Source organism: Camelus ferus, chromosome 20 (genome assembly GCF_009834535.1).
Source record: "Camelus ferus isolate YT-003-E chromosome 20, BCGSAC_Cfer_1.0, whole genome shotgun sequence".
Taxonomy (NCBI): Eukaryota; Metazoa; Chordata; class Mammalia; order Artiodactyla; family Camelidae; genus Camelus; species Camelus ferus.
Genome location: NC_045715.1, coordinates 28,048,594 through 28,067,310, shown reverse-complemented (window position 1 = coordinate 28,067,310; position 18,717 = coordinate 28,048,594). Strand labels below are relative to the sequence as shown.

The following is an 18,717-nucleotide window of genomic DNA, read 5'->3' as shown; positions in this document are numbered from 1 at the left end:
GCAATCAGGGGACAACTGAGGCTGGGCCACGTGACCCCAACTCAGGCTAAACTCTCCTCCCAGTACAGCCCAGGGTAGCCCCCTCCACAAGCACTGCTCTACCACCGATATAGGCGTCACCCTATGCCTTGGAGCCATCACGGCCTGGAGAAGCTGGAGTCAGCAGGAGATTAATTAATCAAAACCCGAACACATCTGTTGTTAATTAATTCAATGCCAAGGCTTAACTCTTCCCTTTCTGGGCTGCTCCATCCCTCTGGCAGGAAGAGGGAAGTAACAGTGGGAAGTGGGTACCCCTCTTCCTTCTTTCCCTTAGTGGGGAATATGAACAAGGGAGGGGGCCCCAGAGGCCAGGGAAGCTCCACTCATTTGGGGGCTTTGTAGGGGGTTGTGGGGAATGTTTGCTTTTGAGAGTCGTAGTCCATGGCCATCACTCATGAGTCCTAAGGAAATCTGAGATGGACAAACATCTTTATTTACAGCAACAAATAGAACAGACCCTCCCTCCATTCCCTCCCTCCCCCTTTCCAGTCTTTTCTATACTGGTTCCCCTCCCACCCACCCAGGCCCAAGTCCAGCCTTGCCCTCTCAGGTCACTGTTTGGGTGAGGCCCCCACAAGATCCCAGGAGAGGAGATGAGGGAGGGGCTTGGCTGAGGTTGGGTGGGGTGTCTCTTTTCACATTTTGCTGTCCTCTAAGCTGGGGGGGGCATGCAGGGGAGGCAGGCACAGGGCAGTGAGAGGTAGAAAAGCGCACAGCCCCGGCGTCCCAGCCCCCCCACGTCCCTGCCCGATCCCCCTACTTTCACAGTGTTCAGCAGCCCTGGCAGTTAATTCAGGAGCGGTCCCCCCACCCCCAGGTCCTAGGTGCTGTTGTCCTGGGAAACCAGTGAGGTGGACAGGCAGCCCCCTTCACCGGGCTGGGGTTCCAAGAGGGCGCTGGGTGGGTGGGAGAGGCCCAGGGGGAGGGGCAGGCCAGCCGTGTGCGACAGCCAGGGATGCTGCTGGAGCCCGCGGGTCAGGAGGAGAAGCAGAGCCCGCAGCACTCCATGCAGATCTCCAGGCAGTCTGCTGATTCGCAGCAGGCGTCCAGGATGCCGCAGTCCAGGTCACAGGGCAGGTCGCAGTCGGCGCACTCGCCAGAGCCGCAGCAGCAGCAGCAGAGGCATGAGTCCTCGGAGCTGCACGAACCGCATGTGGCGCAGTCCAGGACGATGTTGCACAGGGTCAGGAACTCGCAGAACAGGCAGGACAGGATGCAGTGCACGCAGCAGTCTGCGGGCGAGACGGCCAGGGGCCGGGGACCAGCCACAGTGGAGTCACTGAGTGCGGGAATTATGCTCATACAACACGTCCCACCCCGCTCCGTGAAAGGGGGAACCCACCTTCCAGGTGACAAGCCCGAGGCACAGAGAGTTAACGTGGAGCAAGGGTCTGAGCCCAGGTGGTCTGGATCCCAGTCCCGGTGTTAATGACCCTCAGGCATGTATTTAACGAACCCATAGAGTTCCAGGCACCATTGTTCTAAGTGTTGCATGTACATTCAACTCATTTAAACTTGCAATAACTCCTCAAGGTGGGGCTATATTAGCCTCTCTCCGTAGATGAAGAAACTGAGGCTCAAGAGAAGTCACTTCAAAATCTATCCAGAATCCTACTCCTGCTCATCTCTCCCTGTCGACAGTGTAGGCTGTGGCCACACTGGCTGCTCCTGGCCTCGTAGGCACTGCTCCCCTTCCCCCTATGCTCTAGTCACTCTGGCCCCTCCTTCCTTGCCCAGATATCTCCTCTTGGGGAACTTCCCTGAACTCCCTCTTTAATATTGCAAGCTGCCCGCCCCACCCAGCAGCCCCATCCCCTCACCCTGGCCTGCTCTGCCTCTCTTCCTAGGACTTACCACCCTCCAGCACTTACACAGCTCTCTCCATGTACTGAGGTGTAAGCACCACGAGGGTGGGCATCTGTGTCTGTTACAGTCCCTAGAATAGTGCCTGGCACATCACTGGTCCTGAGTAGATACACGGAAAGCCAGCTAACCCATGATCCTGCCGTGGGCACCGAGCTGGTAAGTGGTGGAGCAGGCTCCGCAGCCCGTGCTCTCAACAGCTCAGCATGCTGTCAGGATGCTGAGTTGGCACCCCTCCCCGGGACCAGGCCACGGGCAGTGTCCAGGGCCCCTGACCAGGTGGGCCCCTGGCACAAGGCTGCTGGTCCTGTGAGAATCTCACCCTGCCATGGAGGGTCTGACGCCCCCACCCACTTTCCTCTGTACAGGGAGTAGGGGCTTGTGCATCTGGAACCCCTGCCATCTGTCTGCAAACTGGATAAGGGAGTTCTTTCCAAATGCAAATCTGATGAGGTCACCACCTTGTTTAAAACCCTTCAAGGCTTCCTATTGTCCTCCAGATGAAGTCTAGATCCACTGTATAGTTTATAAGCCACTCCCACCGTTCCTGCCCCAGCTCCTGTCTGGTTGGAGTCTCACCTCCTGCCATTCCTCACCTTGACCTTCATAATCTAGCCACACTAGCCTGTTCTCATCTCTGTGCTAATGCCCCCTGACTAGATTCTCCTACTGGTCTTTTAAGACTTGCTCAGACACCTCTGGAGCCTTCTCAGACTCCCCGCCCAAGCTTTCTGGGCTGGTGTGGGTGTTACCCTGTGTCCACAGCATCCCCGTGTGTGGCACTGTCACTTACCATTCATCAAGGCACAGGGTGATTACCTGTTTGCCTCTCTCATTAGAGATTTACGAGGCCATGGACTGGGTACCCAGTACACAGCACAGTGCCTGGCTCACAGCAGATGCCCAGCACACTTTAAAAGCATGAATACCCCCTACATAAATAAGACTTGGGCAGAATCTGCTCCATGGGGTGGGAAGGTTATGTACGCGTTATGTGCAAATGGGCACACCGAATCCTGTTTGGAGAGGACCAGGCCAGGGTCCCCCAGCATGGACTGAAATTACTTAAAAGTTCCGGGGTGAAGGTCAAGTACCTCTGGGTTATAGGCAGCCGTCACCCACACTGAACTGACACCTGGTAGGACAGGGGAGCTGGCTGCCCAGGGGAGCTGGCTGTCCAGGGGAGCTGGCTGTCCAGGGTGGCCCTGCAGAGGTCCTCCATGTGGCGAGAACAATGGCTGATGTATCTGGGTGCCCTGACCTCCCACTAAACCTTGTGGCCCCCACCCAGCCCCCAATTAAGGAGCTGATGGAGCATCATTTTATTCTGCTCAGGGTTCTGCTCTTGCTAAACAGATGGCACAGTCTTCAAGGAAAATTCCTGTTTCCAGAAATGGGGTGACTTAAGCTGAATCAGCCCAGATGGCTCCAAGGATGAGAAGGGGCTGGCCTTGAGAACTCAGTTATCCCTCACTTTACCCGACAAGTGTCATCAGCAAGGTTCTCCAATTTAAGAGTCTTGCATCAGACTCCCTGGAGGGCTTGCTAAAACCCAGACTCCTGGGCCTCATCCAGAGGTTCAGATCTGGCGGATCCGTGTGGGGCTGAGATGCCGCACTTCTAACCTGGTAAAGATGCTGCTGGTCCGTGCATCAGACTTTGAGGAACCCAGCTTTGGAGGCTTCTCCCAGGGAGAGGCGGGAGGGGGTGCTCACCTTCCTGTGCCTGGAGAGGGATCTGGGAGGCAGCAGATTTGGTGCTGCCCTTGCTCTTCCTGCTGCCCTGGCTGCCGAGAGATGGGTGTGTCTGCAGCTTCCGGTGGGCCTTGGGGCCACCCAGGGCACCGTTTCCCGTCCTCCTGGTTCCGCCCAGCTCCGAGGGGTGTCCAGAGCCATTCGCCACTAGTGGGGTGCAGCTCAAGGGGTTCCCCTGAGGCTGGCCTAGAGGGATGATGAGAAAAGGCAATGGAGGAAGTGTGTGTGTGTGGTGGGGGGCGCACAGCCTCCTAATGTTCTGCTCTAATCCTGTTCGCTTCGTTCCCAGAGCCACCACAGGTCACCTGGCTGATCTGTTTTCTCCAGATGGGGAAACCGAGGCCCAGAGAGCAGAACTGACTTGCCCAGAGGAACACCACGAAAGAGCAGCTGAGTCGAGCCTGGCTCCTGACCCCCCAGCCAGGCCTCATTCCAGAAAAGACAGAGCTGCAAGGCAAGGGGAGAGGCTCAGAGGCCTGCACCCCACCTTCCTACCCAGCGTGAACTCCACTCTCCTGCTCTTGGGGTCCTAGGATCTCGGCAAAAGTGGTGGTAGTCGGGGTGGAAGGACAGCAGGGAAGTAGTTAACCATCACCTTGGCCCCTGCTCAGCCCCCAGCTGTTTTTGCCCTTCGTACACTGGGTGATTTATTGGAAACATCTGTTTGGGGATGAATGCCCTGGCCCTGGAATCCAGGGGCTCCTCACAGCAGCCCCCCTGTCTCCTGTTCCTTCTGCCCCTAGCCCCTGCCTCCCATCTGGCCTCTGTGGGGTGGCGGCAGAGTTTGCTGAGGGGCCCTTGGGGTCTGGGCGAGAAGGGAGAGAAGAAAGGAAGAGGGAGGGCAGCAGGGAGGCCCCAAAGCTGGGAATTCTGGGTCCCCATCCCGGGCTGAGGGACCAAAATTTGGCTTTATCAGTGGGGTTCGGGGAAGCTGGACACAGAGATCCCCCCAAAACACCCAGTTCCTTCCCTCACCTCTTTCAGTCTGCCCACCTGGATGGCATGGTTCTGCTCTCAAGGGTTGAGGGCAGTGGTCTGTGTGTGTGTTGGGGGAGGAGACTGAGAGGGCATCGTGAGAGCTTGGGGACCCCTTGGTTGCTCAGGGCCCGTGACTCCTGGGTGGGACCCTCTGGCCCTGAGGACCTTCGGTAAACATGTAAACATGGGGCATGTCCACTTCTCAGGCACTGGGGTCTGGATCCCCAGCTCTCTCCAGACCAGGCCTCTGGGTTTAGACTGTGGCAGGAGGGGATGTCTGGGGGGCCCTGGAGGCTGAGGAGGGTGGAAGGGGGCTTCGGTGCTTCCCTTGACCGAGGGGCCTGGGCCTTCTAGCAATGGCAGCAGCACAGCACTGGGCACTCGCTGCACGCTGGCCACGGTTCTGAACACTTGCCAAGGGAATTATTCTCAGCATCTCCTAGGGCAGTATCCTCCTTTTACAGATGAGGGAATTGAGTCCCAGAGAAGTACAGTAACTTGTCCAAGGTCACACAGCTAAGGACCAGAGGTGGGATTAGCCTGGAGGCTAAGAGCTGGGGCTCTGAGGGCAGAGAGGCAAGGAGGCTGGCAGAGATTGGGAGACCAGGGACTGAGGAATAAGCGGCTACTATCACAACCATCACTACACTTACAACTAGCAGCTGACACGTTTTGAGCTGTAACGAGGTGCCAGACACAGTGCTGAGAACTGTATGTGTAGAAATTTCCTTAAACATAAAATAGAGCCACTATTACTAGTCCATTACACAAATGAAAAAGCTGAGGCTCAGCGGTTATAAAACTTGGCAAAGTTTCCACAGCTAGGCAGTGGAGCGGGGAGAGGATGGAGACTGGGAGAAAGGAGCTGAGGACAAGCTGGGGAGGCAGGGAGAGGATGGGAGACAGGACTCTGGGGAGGCTCCATGCTGGGAGCCTTTGGCCCAGAGCTGTGGCTGGTGCCTGCATCTGTGTAAACAGGGGTAAGGACATGGGAAGTGGCCAGGCCTGAATCATCCTGCCCCCACCTCCTGGCCCCACGGTGGGTGACTGGGCTGAGTCCTTGGCCAGCTTTGGTGCCCCCTGCCCTGTTGCCTAAACACGGGCACAGTGACCAGAGGGCGGGAGTGTGTGGTGAGCTGAGGGCCCCAGGAGATTCGTCCAGACACAGAGCTCGCCTGTGGCCACGGCCATGGGGGTGGCCGTGGGGGCTGAGTCACAGAGCAAACACTCAGGGTGCAGAGACACAGGAGTGTCTGTCCAACTCCATCCAGGCCCCCTCCTCTGTGGCCCCGGCGCTCACCTCTTTCTCTCAGTTCTGCTGGTGGGTGTGTCTGGAGGAGGCTGAGGGCAAAGTGCTTGCAGGATTTAGTAACCCTGACTTCCAGGGAGTCCAACTTAGCCCCAGATGCCCTGGCTGAAGGCGGCTCCCCACTTGGCCATGCCAGCTGAGCAGCAGGCATAGGAAAGGGCCCTGGGCCAGGAGACCTGTGCTCCCCAGTTTGTGTCCAGGGCAAGCGGGTCTTTTGCCTGTTTCCTCACCTGTAACACAGGTTTGGCAAGAGCCATCCCGTTGCCTGACGGCCGCTGGTTTGGAGAGCACGTGAGATCATTCAGGGAAAGAAAACTGGGAAGTGCCAATGTGTCCATAGATTCTGTGCATCTTACTAGTGATTAGAAAATAATTCTGGCAGCTTCATCCCCTGCTTCTGAGGGTGACGGTGGCAAACTTCCCCCCTCCAGGACCTCCTTGGAGACATTAAGCCAAACCTGGGAAGAGCTGAGTTTCCCTCCTTTCCACCCAGAGCAGCTGAGGGTGTCTCTCCTGCCAGTTTTCCCGTGACACCCTGACGGCTGGGGCGGCCTCGGGCTCCAGCTCCCTGTTCTGGGCCGACTCCCTTCTAGAGGTGAGGGGCACCTCCTCTATAAACCTCACACTCTCTTGTCCTGAACCGTATTGCCTGGAGCCTGTCCACGCTATTTTGAACTAATTTTATATGAATCATTTTGTGTGGCGGTCTTCTTCCTAGACAGCAAGGACAGCGGCAGCGTCACACACCTTTCCACTGCCCTCACGTCAAGGTCCCACGGGCACCCACGACATTTTGGCCAGCCCATCTGGATTGCATTCTCTAGTGCAACCCCTACATGTTGCCACCCCGATTCCCTGGTCCCCCAGGACTCACGTGTCACAGCTTCTGTGGGGACATCGAGGTCAGTGCTGTCCAGGCCCAGGGGGGCCCCAGAGCCATTGCCTTGGGGCATGTTGGGTGCCGCCTCCTCCAGGGAGCCCTCCTCTAGCGCTGCCTCCACAGGGTGAGCAGATCCTGTCACTACCTCCAGCCCAGGCAGGAGGGATGGGGTCTGGGCTAGGGAGAAAGCAGACAACCAAGGGACATTTTCCTGGTGCCCTCCTGTTTGCCTGGCCCCGGTCCCTTCCCATAGCCCAGAATGCCGTGAGCCCTCATTCTTGGTCACTGTACCAGTTACCCAGCCCTTACCATATCTGGCAATAGTGCCAGACTCCAAAATAGAAAGTTCTCAAACCACAGCCCATGAGTGAGCAAGGGCGTGTGTGCATGCATGTGTGTGCGCACACTGGCAGGGAGAGGGGCCAGAGATGTGCAGTGTAAAGGAAAGTGGGGGGAGGAGGCAGAAACACAGCTGAGGAGAGAACAGACAGACGGTCAGCGATGGAGAGACAGGGACAGGCGTCAAGAGTGACATGGAGAGAGAAAGAATCAAAGGGATAGTGAAAGGTAGAAGCAAAAAGAGTGCATCAGAATGCAGGAGACTGGGCGGAAGGAGAGAGCCCCAGAAACCCAGTGACAGACAGCCCGGGACAGGCGGGAGGCTCAGCACTTGAGTGAAAATCAGTGACAGAGAGAAAGATAAAGACGGGTCAGAGGCAGAGGCGATGGAGAGGAAGTGGGATACAGACAGAGCGAGAGGGAGACAGACAGAGAGAAACTGGGTCAGAGAGAGAGTCAGAGAAGCCTGGGGCGAGGCAGAGGGGCTATGGGCAGGAAGAGAGACAGGGAGATGGCCCAAGAGGGCTGGGAAGAGGCAGACGGCAGCCACATGTAATTACAGTGAGTAGCTTGGCCCCTCCGTGCAGGGTGGGCGGAAGGCAGAAATGGAGCCACCTTCAAACCCACAGTTCCTGAGGTGGTAAGACCAGGGCCGCCTGGGCCCAGGGGAAGAAAGTTCTGGGGGCTGGGGCTGGGAGGTGGGCAGGGAGGCAGAAAGGAAATCGGGTGCGGGAAGGCCTGAGGGTAGACAGGGTGGGTGATGCCTGGGGTCACGGGGCCAGGACCCAGGCTAAGCCATGACAGCCCCCAGGTTGTGCAGTTGGAAGGATCAGGGCCTCAGGAGGGTGCCCCTCCCCCATGCCATGTTGGGAGCAGGGGAGACAGAAATGAGAGACTCAGAGGCCAATGGGCTGGGGAGAGGAGAGCGACACAAGGAGATGGAGAAAAAGATGAAGAGAAAGGGTGATGAAACCCAAGAAGTAAGAAATTAGCACCCACCTGTACATACCACACACAGAGATGGAGACACACCCACAGGGACAGAGATGGAGAGACAAAGGCTAGTCTTGGGAATAGAAGAGGAACCAATCACAGTGCACAGAGGGCCTTACATAGGGTGCCCTTCTCTGGCTGGCTCCAAATGAGAGGGGCTGGGGGAGAAGGGGGAGGGAGGTCATTAGAGGGATCCGTTCAGGTTGGGCATGCAGGTCTGGGGGGTGGGAGCATCCTGAGGGGAGGGGACGATCCAGGGGCTCAGAGACCCGAGTGGTCCTTGTTTCAAAGACCCTGGCCTCGCATGGCCTCGCATGGCCCGGGGGCCCCACGTGGGTCACAGGGAGAACAACAGGCATGCTCACACCTGCCCAAGGAAACCACAGGCCCTGCCTGCAGCTGGGAGCTGGGGCTGGGAGGCAGGAGGGGCTGAGGCTCCTGCCACCCCTGGTGCCCACCAGCTCCATCCATTCCTTGGGCCTGTTGAGAGCCCCCCTTACCCCCTGGGTTATGAAAGGTCAAGTGGCTTTTCGAAGATCACAGGGCTAGGGTGAGGGGGAGCAGACCCCCAAGGGGGAGCCAGGCTGCCTGCTCCATGGCGCCTCTGTCAGCATGAAGAGGGAGGCTTACAGCTTGAGTCTGAATTCCCAGGGAAGGAGGGGGCTGCCCAGCTCCAGCCTCTGGCCCCAGAGTCCTCCTACCAGGGCCCCCGAAGCTGAAGCCAGAGTGCTGACCCTTCCAGGAGGTGTAAAGACAAAGGCCTGAGTGAGGAGCTGGAAGACCCAAGGCCTGGTTTTTACCAGATACCAGCTTGGGTGAGTTACCGGAACTTGGGTCACCTTGCATGGGAAGGGGGTTCACAATGCTTGTCCCTCAGGGTTTCAAAGAGTAAATGAAACACTCAGCAGTGCTGGCCTGCAGGGGCCATTCCCGCACCCCTCCACCCACCCATCCCCCTCCCTGCCCTCCCTCCTCTCCCTTCCTTCCTTCCTTCCTTTCCTCCTTCCTTCCTGTGCTGTTTGGTGTAACTGGCCACGACGCACCTCCCAATACGTCAAGCACTGGGTGGACCAAAATGAGAAAGACCAGGTCACTGCCTCAGGAGTTGGGGGTGGGGGGCAGTGACATGCACCGAGCAGCAAGAGTTACAGCAGAGGCATCTAAGAACTGCGGAAGCACAGAAGATGGGCACTTATCCCAGGGGGGTGTGTGTGTGTGTGTGTGTGTGTCTAGGAGGCTTCTTGGAGAAGACAATGCCCACACTGGGTCTTGAATAATCAGTCAGCCAAGAAGGAGGACAGGATATTTCGAGAACAGCCGCAGAAGCCAAGACCCCAGTGAGAACAGCAGCGGCGTGAACGGCGGGAAACCTAGAATGATAGCCGGGGCGTGGTGGGCCTTGGAGTCACTTCCCAGGCTTCCTCCTGAGGTCACCAGGGCACACAGAGGTGACACCGTCAGTTCTGTAGTGGAAAAGAGCCAGGATTTGGGATCTCTTGGCCCTCAGGGTTGGAGACAAAGGAAGGTGAGAAAGAGGGGTGAGGGAGACTGGTCCCCACCTCTGCCCTCCTTCCCTCCACGTCGCCACTTTCTGGGCAGTCTCTCCTAATAGTCACTACATGGCTGGTGACCTTGAATCTGGTGGGAACAGGAAATTACAGAGAGCACAGACTAAGTTCTGAGGAGGCCCCTCCTGCAGGAAACGTGCCATTCTGGGGTGAGCATCAGACCTTGGAAGGAAACCAGGGAGGAAAGAAAGTCTAGTCCAGTCATCTTGACCTGGAAACACAGAGGAACAGACCTTCTGGAGCCAAGAGGGCAGCAGAGGAGACCCAGCAGACGCTTGGAGAAGCAATATGGAGGGCTCAGAGACATGCAAGTAGACTGGGAAGGAACAAGAAGTGGCAGGAAGACCTGCCGCAAATGACATGCTGCCCAGGTGCCCTGAAGCCAAGATGCTGGACCAAGAAACAGCTCTCGCTGGGAGCACATGGAGCAGAAAAGCCAGACAAGAGGAAGAGCCCATGTGCTCAACATCAAGAGACCCAAAGAACCCAGTTTTCCTTCTTGTGACCAGAAGAACCCCCATCCAGCCACAGAGGGGAGGGCATCTCTGCGGAGAAACTCCCGGATGGCGGGGAGGCCAGCCAAGGCCAAGGGCCATTGTGTGGACAAGCAATTCAAGTTGTGCACGAAAGCATCTGTCCCGGGGGACGGGGGTGGGGCTGGAGTCCCTGGTTGGGGTCTTGCCCTCCCCGGAGGTGACATCTGCTCACCCAGCAGCACACCTACTCCATCTGACCCGAGAGCCACCTTTTTCTAATGTGCATCATGCTGGTGGCATCTCTGAGCAGAAGGCCCAGTCCTGCACCTCTCTCAAGGGTCCCCATCTCCAAAGGGGAAACACAGAAAGGCAAGAGCCCCTCTGCCTCGACACATTTTCACCCCTACCACAGGAGAAGGTTCTGGTCAATGCTCTGAGTTCTGGAAAGATAGCTCCAGAAGAGGGTGGAAGAGTCACGTTTAAATCCATAAGCCTGAGAGGGAAGTAAGAGATTCAAACTTCAGCCGGATCCTGTGTGCTCCCTCTGCCTGCTGCTCCTGGACCGAGAAGGAGTTGGGGGAACCTCTTCTAGGTGGGACAGATTCACTCCAAGCCTAGAATGTGCCCTTAGGGCCCTGGGCCCTGAGCTCCATCCCTGGTCCCTCTAGCCCAGCTCTCTCCTCCTCCTTGGAGCTCAGGCCATCTCTGCAGAGAGACAGCCAGGATATGATCTGCTCAGAGAGTAGTGACTGGAATCCTGCATTCCAATCTCTCCTTGGCCTGGTATTCAAGGCTTCATTCTCCATTTTCAACCTAATCAATGGACAAGGATCCTGTGTTCCTGGCCAATCAACCTCTCCGTGGCCCCAGGATACCAATGGGCCTTCTGCCTGATCCAACTGAGTTTATATTGTTTCTATTGACCAGAAGGTCCTACCCTTCCCCTCTCCCCAAATCTAACTCCTCCTTCATGACCCAGCTGGACCTTCACCTCCAGGAAGCCTTCCCTGATCCTCAAGCCAACAGTGCCTCCTCTGAGTGGCCCACTTATAAAGAACTTAGTGCCCAGGGTTTCCTGTTGTAAATACTAACTAGGGAGTGAAGTCCAGATCCTCAACTAGACTGCAGGCCTCCCCAGCTCACTCCCTGGGGTGGGGTCAGGATCCACCTCTGCACACCCAGTGGGCACTCAGCAAATGTCTGCTGGTGAGGACTGGGTTCTGCAGTTTGAATCGCCCCCGATCAGCGGAAGGAGAGAGATTGAGAAGTCGGGGATTAGGGGTGGCACCTGGCACCAAGAAGGCAAAATTGTAGACTAGCTTGATACTCACGTGTGACACATGGGTCACAGTCTCAGGCCACCAGGCTGAGGACTGGAGAGAGCCTGAGCTGACCAGTTAGGCTGGGTCCGGTCGATTTTATTTTAAGTCTGAAGGCTCCAATTCCCCAAGAAATTCAATTTAGAAAATTTAGAACCAAAAGCAGGAATTTGACGATCCAGCGCTGAACAGAAATCTGCTGTGCATTAGGAAGCCAGGCTACTGGGGCTCTTGGGAGTGGGTGGGGAGGAGGCCACTGGGGGAGCCAAGGGTGTGGGGGCTTGGCCACCTGCCCCAACCAGAGCTGTCCTGAGTCCCCTTGCACCCTGTCTGCATCTTGGGCGGCTGAGGGAGGGGCTGACTTGCTCCCTGGCTGTCCTGCCAGCAGGGCCCCTGGGGGGCAGCGCCATGGCCTTGCTGTTCTGTCAGTGCTCAGCAGGGCGCGTGGGGGATTCTGGTCTCAGCCTCAGGCGTCTGTGGGGTTTTGGCTGGGTCTCCTGCGGTTTGGGCTTCCTGGGCAGCAGGCTCATTCTCCCAAGGCAGCAGAGCCAGGCCTTCTCATGTTATGAAAGCCACATTGTCTGGCCCAGCCCAGGCTGGGAAGGGGGCTCAATGGGGCACTGGGGGGGCCTCAAGTTACAGCCTAGGGCTTAACCCTCCCAATGGCCCACCCTGGCCCTTGTCCCTGCCCCAGCACATTCAGCCCCTCCTTTCCCTGCTGGGGCTCAGAATGGGTCACACAAGGGAGAGAATCTTGGAAGGAGGTAGTGGAGGAGAGAGCAGAGAAAATGGATAAGCCGAGAAAGAAAGCACGGGAGAGTGGGAGGGTGGGAGAGAAGCAGGAGGCCAGGAGCGGGAGAGAAAAAGTTCCCAGACACAGCAGAGCCTTCCCCGGCCCATGCCCTAGCTCTTTCTCAGGCTGCAGGAGCCCAGTTCTTGGAGGAGTTTATTCCCCAGAAGTCCCTGCTCCAGGGCCCCCACAGAGAGGGGGAATCTGAGGGCTGGCGGGATGTACAGCAGACATATTAGCCTCATGTATGTGCTGGTCCCTGGCCAGACACCTCCCACTCGTCCTCACTCTGCTTTAGGAGACACCCGCCCCCATAGCCCTGGGTGTCCAGAGTGCCAGCGTCCACACCGGGTAGACTTGGGGGCTTGAGACTGGCCTCTCTGAACAGGCAGACCAGCCTCTATGGGCGGATGTGGATACTGAGGCCAGAAAGGGGAAGGAACTTGTCCAAGACCATGCAGGGAGTTAGTGTCAGAGGTCCAGGACCAGACCTCCATTATTCAGAGACTCAAAGAGGGGAGAAGCAGGTAATGGGGGTGGGCAAGAGGAAGGTAGGAGATTAGATTCACCTAGAGCTGGGATTAAAGGCATGAAATCTGGGCCTATACTCCCGCACACCACCCTCCTGCCCCTGAACAAATCCCACATGTACCTGACTTCTCCCAGACCCTATGTTCCGCTGTGGGCCTCAGCCTACATTTGGACCTGAGAGCCACAGTCCCAGGACTCTCCAATCCCTCCAGACGCCATCAGGGAGTCACCAACCCTCCCGGGGTTGGGAGGCTCCTGCAGGAATCCCAGGGAGGTTACAGACCCTGTGAGGGGCATTTCATCCGGGTCGTGGGCACTTGGTTGGAGTGAGTGCGTGAGAAAGAGTAAGAGAGGGAGTGTGTGTGTGTGTGTGTGTGTGTGTCTGTGTGTGTGTCTGTGTCTGTGTCTGTGTCTGTGTGCTTGCAGGGTAGGAGTGGCGGGGACTGGCCAGGCTCGGGTAGGGAGGAAGGCGAGCGAGACGAGATGGCAAAGAGGGGAGGGGCCGGGTCCTGCAGACGCTTGCAGCGGACAAAAGTTTTCGGGAAGCGCTAGGCTCTGGTTGGGTTGGGGGAAGGGAAGGAGAGAAAGATTCAGACACCCCCACCCCCACCTGAGGCCCCCATAAATATTTACACACTGGGCAGAAACGGTTGGGACACAAATCCCAGACGGACAGACAGACACTGCGGTGTGTGTGTGTCTGGTGTTGGGAGTAGGGGGAACTTGGGCCAACTTGGCATGGCCGCGGCCTCCGTTCGGGCCCTGCCCCCATTGCCCCAGCCCTCCACTCTCCTTGGATTCGGTCCCCATATCCAGACTCCTTGCCCTCACCTCCACCCAAGCTCCCCCGAACCATCTCCCCACGTCTCAGGGAGGAGGGGGGAGAATTACCACCCCACAACCCCAGCCGCCTACCCCGCTCCAGTCCAGCCTCGCTCTCCATCCCTGGTCCTACCTGGGTCCGGGGCTGCGCTGGGGGCTCCATGGGGCGCATCGCAGTGAGGGGGTCGCTGGCCACTCACCGGGGACATCGGCCCGGGACCTGCGGGAAACAGGGCTCAGCGGGCTGGGCGGACGGTCCCCGCGAGCGTGCGGGGGGAAAGGGGGCCGGGCAGGGGGCGATCCGGCAGCAGCCACGCGCCTCCCCGCCGCGCGCCTCCCTCTTTCCAGCTTGTTCCGGGCCTGACTTACTCTTGCAAGCTGAGCGCTTCTCTCTCGCCCTGCGGGGATCACCACGCGGGGCCTGCCATGCGTGCCGGCCACGGGCGCCCCAGCCCAGGAGCCACTAGGCTCCTCCGCGCTCGCCCCGCGCCCCTCCCCTCTCACTCGCTCCTTTCTCCCATTTCAGCGCCAGCACGCGCCGCTCGGCCCCTTCCTTCTGCCTTCTCTCCCTGCAGCCCCCTCGCTCCTCCCCTGCTCGCCTCTCCCCTCCCCTTTTCCCCGGCCCACCCTCTCCCCGCCCCCTCCTCGCCTTTCCAAGCGCCCCCCCACCACGTCCCTTCCCCCTCGCCGGGCTAGGCGCTGCCTGGGCCGGACACGTCTGTCTGTGGGGCGCCGCTGCCGAAGCCCCGACAGGAAGCCGGCTCCAAGCTTTTCCTCACCGTTCTCAGAGCTGGGCCCTAGTCTCCCCAAATCTCCGCCCCCCTCCCAGGCTCAGAGCCCCGGGGGGCTGCAGAGCGGGCCACAGCGTTTCCCTTCGCCGGTCCTACACTCTACAGAAGTTTTCGTAAAAGCAAGAGAACGCGAGAGGGAAAGCACGGTGACCACAACCACCTCGAGCCAATTGCCTGGATACTTGTGCCCCCAAATCTCGTTGTCCCAAAAATGGGAGTGATCACGTTTCTCAGGCACCGTCTGCCCACCCCCTCGGTCTTCGCCTGGGGTCCTACGCTCTGGCACGGACCTGGCGCCAGAAGTTGTCTCTTCGGGAAATCCGGTTAGTGACTATCTAGCCTCCCGCGTCCTAGAGAAGCCCTGAGCATCCCTAATGCCCCGACCCCTACTAGCTGTGCGTGGGAATTTGGGTCAGAAACCTAACTTTGCAGGCAGAGAGGTTCTCTAGTTCAGCCCTTCTTTTGGCTCCAGACTGGAATCCTAGGCCTTCCAACTTGCGGGTGCGCCGGAAAGGGGAGAGAGGGAGCCCCTCCAGGCGGGGGCAGCTGGGCGACACATTTGGAATTGTGAGCTGGATCCCTTCTCAGGGCCGGGGGTAGGAAGGAGCCACGCACTGGGAACGGGGGGAATTCAAGGACCCTCAGCGTCGCCCAGGGACCGGGTCCTGGAGGACAGGGGAGGGCTTGGAGCCTTTGGCCCGCTGTGTCGGGGTGGGCGGGCCCGTGCGATGATCCTCAGGTGGGACTGCCCGCTGGGGTGACAGCCTGTCGGCTACGCTTGACCGAGGACGCCTCGGAGCCGAGTCTGGGCTCCCCACCACGAAGGCCCGTGAGCAATTAGAGAGGCGGAGGCGCCAGGCCAGTTCTCCCGGTTCGCCTTCCAGCCCGGGCTTGAAGCCGGAGCTGGGATGCCGGGGCCGAGCTAGGGACTCGAGGCCTCTCCTTAATGTCCCCCAGCCCCCGCAGTCACTACTCACAGCACTCGTAGGTCCTCGCGGCGCCGTCGTGGCCAGGACCGCCGTGGTCCCCAAGGCTCTCGTCACCCGAGGCCGAGTCCCCTCGAGAAGCCCACGTGGCTGCTGGCGGAAGAGGGGGCCCCGGGCCGGGAGGTGGGAGTCCCGCTCCCGGGGCCGGGCTGCCTGCTGCGGGGCCTGGCCTGGCGTCCCGGGAGCCAGCCCAGATCAGGCTAATTTCTGGAAGCTCCGGGGAGCGGGGCGGTCTCCCCCTTCCTGGTAAGGGCTGAGTCACTGGGACGCACCCGCCGGGCTTGGCGACAGCAGCATTCTCACCGGCTTACCTGGGCCTGCGGGCTTGGCCTCATCTGCGTCCAAGGGTGGAAGTGGGAGGACGTAAAGGGGGATGGACATTATCTCCAGGGCAGCCCCACGGTCTCTTTCTGTCTTCTCCTGCACGTGGGGCCTCCTCCCCAACCACAGATCCTAGCACCGCACCACTACCCACCCTGCTTCTCAGTCTCTATCCAGGGCCTCTAAACTCTGGATCAGCTCAGTCTCCTAGCCTTACAGTTCCAAGTCGCTTGCTTGGGATTAAAAATCCTCTGAATCTGACCCAGTACTAACTAATATGCCTGTTGGAAATGTAAAATATGCTTTAAATTTAATCCCAGATTCTGGTTATACAGGTGTGCTCAGTTTGTGAAAATTCAGCAAGCTGATCATTTAAAGTACAAGCACATTTTTAATGACTGACTATTACACTTGAATTAAAAGTTTAAAAAAAATCAACACATTGAAATTAACATTCCAGGACAGAGCACAGTAACAGTGTGATGGCCAGGTAGTGGGCCTTGGCATGGGACTCCAGTTCAGATTCCAACTGTGCCATCTACATGTTTCCTTCGGGAAGTCCCTTTACCTCTTTGAGCCCACAGAAGAGATGATCACTGGGGCCCTCAATGTAGAACCTAATAGTTTCACTGTTATCCAGGACCAGGACTAGTGAGGTAACACTTACCTAATGCCAAATTGAGGAAGGTGCCAAGAAAAAACATTTTAGTTCAATATTAAAAAATAAAAAATAAAAATAAACCAAATCAGCAAATTACAGCCCTGCCAGCCAGCTACCTATTTGTATAAATAAAGTTTTATTGGAACCAGGGCAGGATTAGGGTGAATTGAGTGAGATAGGATCATACAAGTTCAGGGTTAGGGCCTGTCTTTATTTAAAATTTTGGCATTTTGTTCATTATGGATTTTTTGCATTAATTTTAATTTTTAGATATATTGCAAGAAAATATGGTTTATCTTAGTTACCGAGTTTTCTGATGCTCCCTAAAGTTTTGCATCTGAGCCAAGTGCCTCACTTACTCTCGGCCTTACACACCTCACCCTGTTCCTGGCCTATTACTGTCTCCTGAAAGACCTGGCTAGGACCCCAGAGTAAATGAGTGGAGGCTGAAGATGCTTCCACCCCCCACCAAACACAACACCAAGTGGGCTCTGCATTCAAGCCCAGGCCTAGCTTTCCTGGGGCCCACAGATCAGTTCAGAGACAAAAGCAAAGTCCTTACAATGGCCTTCACCCTCCATTACCTGGGCTCTACTGGCCTTCGCCTTAATCTCCCCTCACTCATTTCCTTCCAGCCTGGCTGCTTCCTCAGTTTGTTTTTTCAGCTTGCCTCGTGTGCTTGCCTCAGGGCCTTTGCACTTGCTACTCCTTCTGCCCAGAATGTGCTTCCCCTAGATAGTCACGTGGCCCCCTTCCTTGTTTCCTGTGCTTATGTCCCCTTCTCAGAGAGGCCATCCCAGACCCCTCACTCTCTGTCTCCTCTCACCACTTTTATTCCTCATATATCTTTTTGCCACTTTTCCTGTTATGTATTTGCTTGTTGATCAATAGAATTAAAGCTCCAGGAAAGAGGGGACTTCGCTTTGTCTGCTAGTGTGTTTCCTAGAACTGGGTCTGACACAGAAAGCTCAGTCAATATTTCCAGTTTCACAAATGGGAAAACAAGAGGCCAGAGAGGGGAAGGGGCTAGTGCAAGTCACGTAGTGAGTTAGTGGCAAAAGCTTACTAAATCCCAGATTTTCAGACTCTCAATTCAGTGCTCTTTCCTGCCTCCTGGGGCTTATCCTCACCACCCCCTCCATCACTCCCACAGCCCTCCAGACACCTAAGGGTGACAGTGAACCTGCGCAGCTCTCCCATCCAGTCCCTGCCACACAATGCAATTACAGGCCCTGGCTGGGCTCCAGCCCTTGGTGTCCACCCCTCCCCGGTGTCCAGCAGGCATGCACAGCTCTTCCCAGCTTCCTGTCTGTGGCACAGGGCCAGTCGGTGGCTGGGCTGAGTTCCCCATCTGGACCACAGCTGCAGTCTCCGTGCCCTGGAGAATGGAAGATGGGACGCTGTGGCACAACCTCTCTGCAGAGGGCTGTGTAGATGGGGGTGTGTTTGTGTGTAGTGGGGGGAAGGCTGCAGACAGGAACGGAACAGAACACCCTGATAGGAACTCCCTCCCTGATGAGCAGAGTAGGGGGAATGGGGCTCTGATCCTCCCTTCCTGAAGGAAATGGCATGTAACGGCGGGAGGGGAGCTCTGGGCCCCAAGCCTGATTCTAGTCTCTTTTCTATTCTTGGTGATGGTGAGGAAAGTGGTGTTACGTTCAGTACGCATGAGTTGGGTGTGTTCTATCTGCCAGCCCCTTGCTAGATATTTCTAGATTTGTTGATTCTGTGAATACCCACACAATCCAGATAGCTATTATCCCCATTTTACAGATGAGGAACTGAGGCACAGTGAGGCAAAGTGACTTGCCCATGGCCACACAACTAGCAGCTCATCGAGCGGGGACTTGTACTGCATTTTCTGAAGCCCAGGGCCATGCTCATTCCAATTCCTGACTCGGCCTTTAGCACCGAGAGAGAGAACTGTGGTCTTCTTCTGAACGTGTCCCTCACCTCCAAGCTGGCTGTCGGAGATGGAGACATGGTCCTTGGCGTCCCTCTGTCTCGCTGGTAATTAACATCGTAGAAAGAGTGGGGCTTGGTTTGGTGTCATGGAGACCCAATTTACATCCTGGCTCAGTCACTGCTACCTAGCTCTGCGATTTGGGGCGAGTCATTTGAACTCTCTGAGCTTCCAATTCTGTTGTGTAAATCCAGGGGGATAAGTTCTCACATCACAACTAGGGAGAAATTAAGTGAGCACCTGGTACAACATCGTAGGCTCTCGGTCAATGTTAACTCTCTTGCCCAGCACTGCCCTCCCCAACCCTCACCCAGCAGCAAGCAAGGGGAGT

At 57.2% G+C, this 18,717-nt stretch overlaps 1 protein-coding gene across 2 annotated transcripts; it reads right to left on the bottom strand.

Moving 5' to 3' along the window:
* Window positions 1-636: 636 nt before the first annotated feature.
* On the bottom strand, window positions 637-15,677 carry MDFI (MyoD family inhibitor). 2 transcript variants are annotated; one of them, XM_032463048.1, is made up of 5 exons: window positions 15,433-15,677; window positions 13,798-13,884; window positions 6,821-7,003; window positions 3,621-3,845; window positions 637-1,274 (listed from the first exon to the last, which is right to left on the bottom strand). In XM_032463048.1, exons 2-5 carry the CDS (start codon window positions 13,871-13,873, stop codon window positions 1,018-1,020), a joined length of 741 nt encoding a protein of 246 aa, XP_032318939.1. In that variant the 5' UTR covers window positions 13,874-13,884; window positions 15,433-15,677; the 3' UTR covers window positions 637-1,017. The 2 variants fall into 2 exon arrangements, with proteins under 2 accessions (XP_032318939.1, XP_032318938.1); XM_032463047.1 differs by lacking the exon at window positions 15,433-15,677 and adding an exon at window positions 14,034-14,243.
* Between the last annotated feature and the right edge of the window lie 3,040 nt (window positions 15,678-18,717).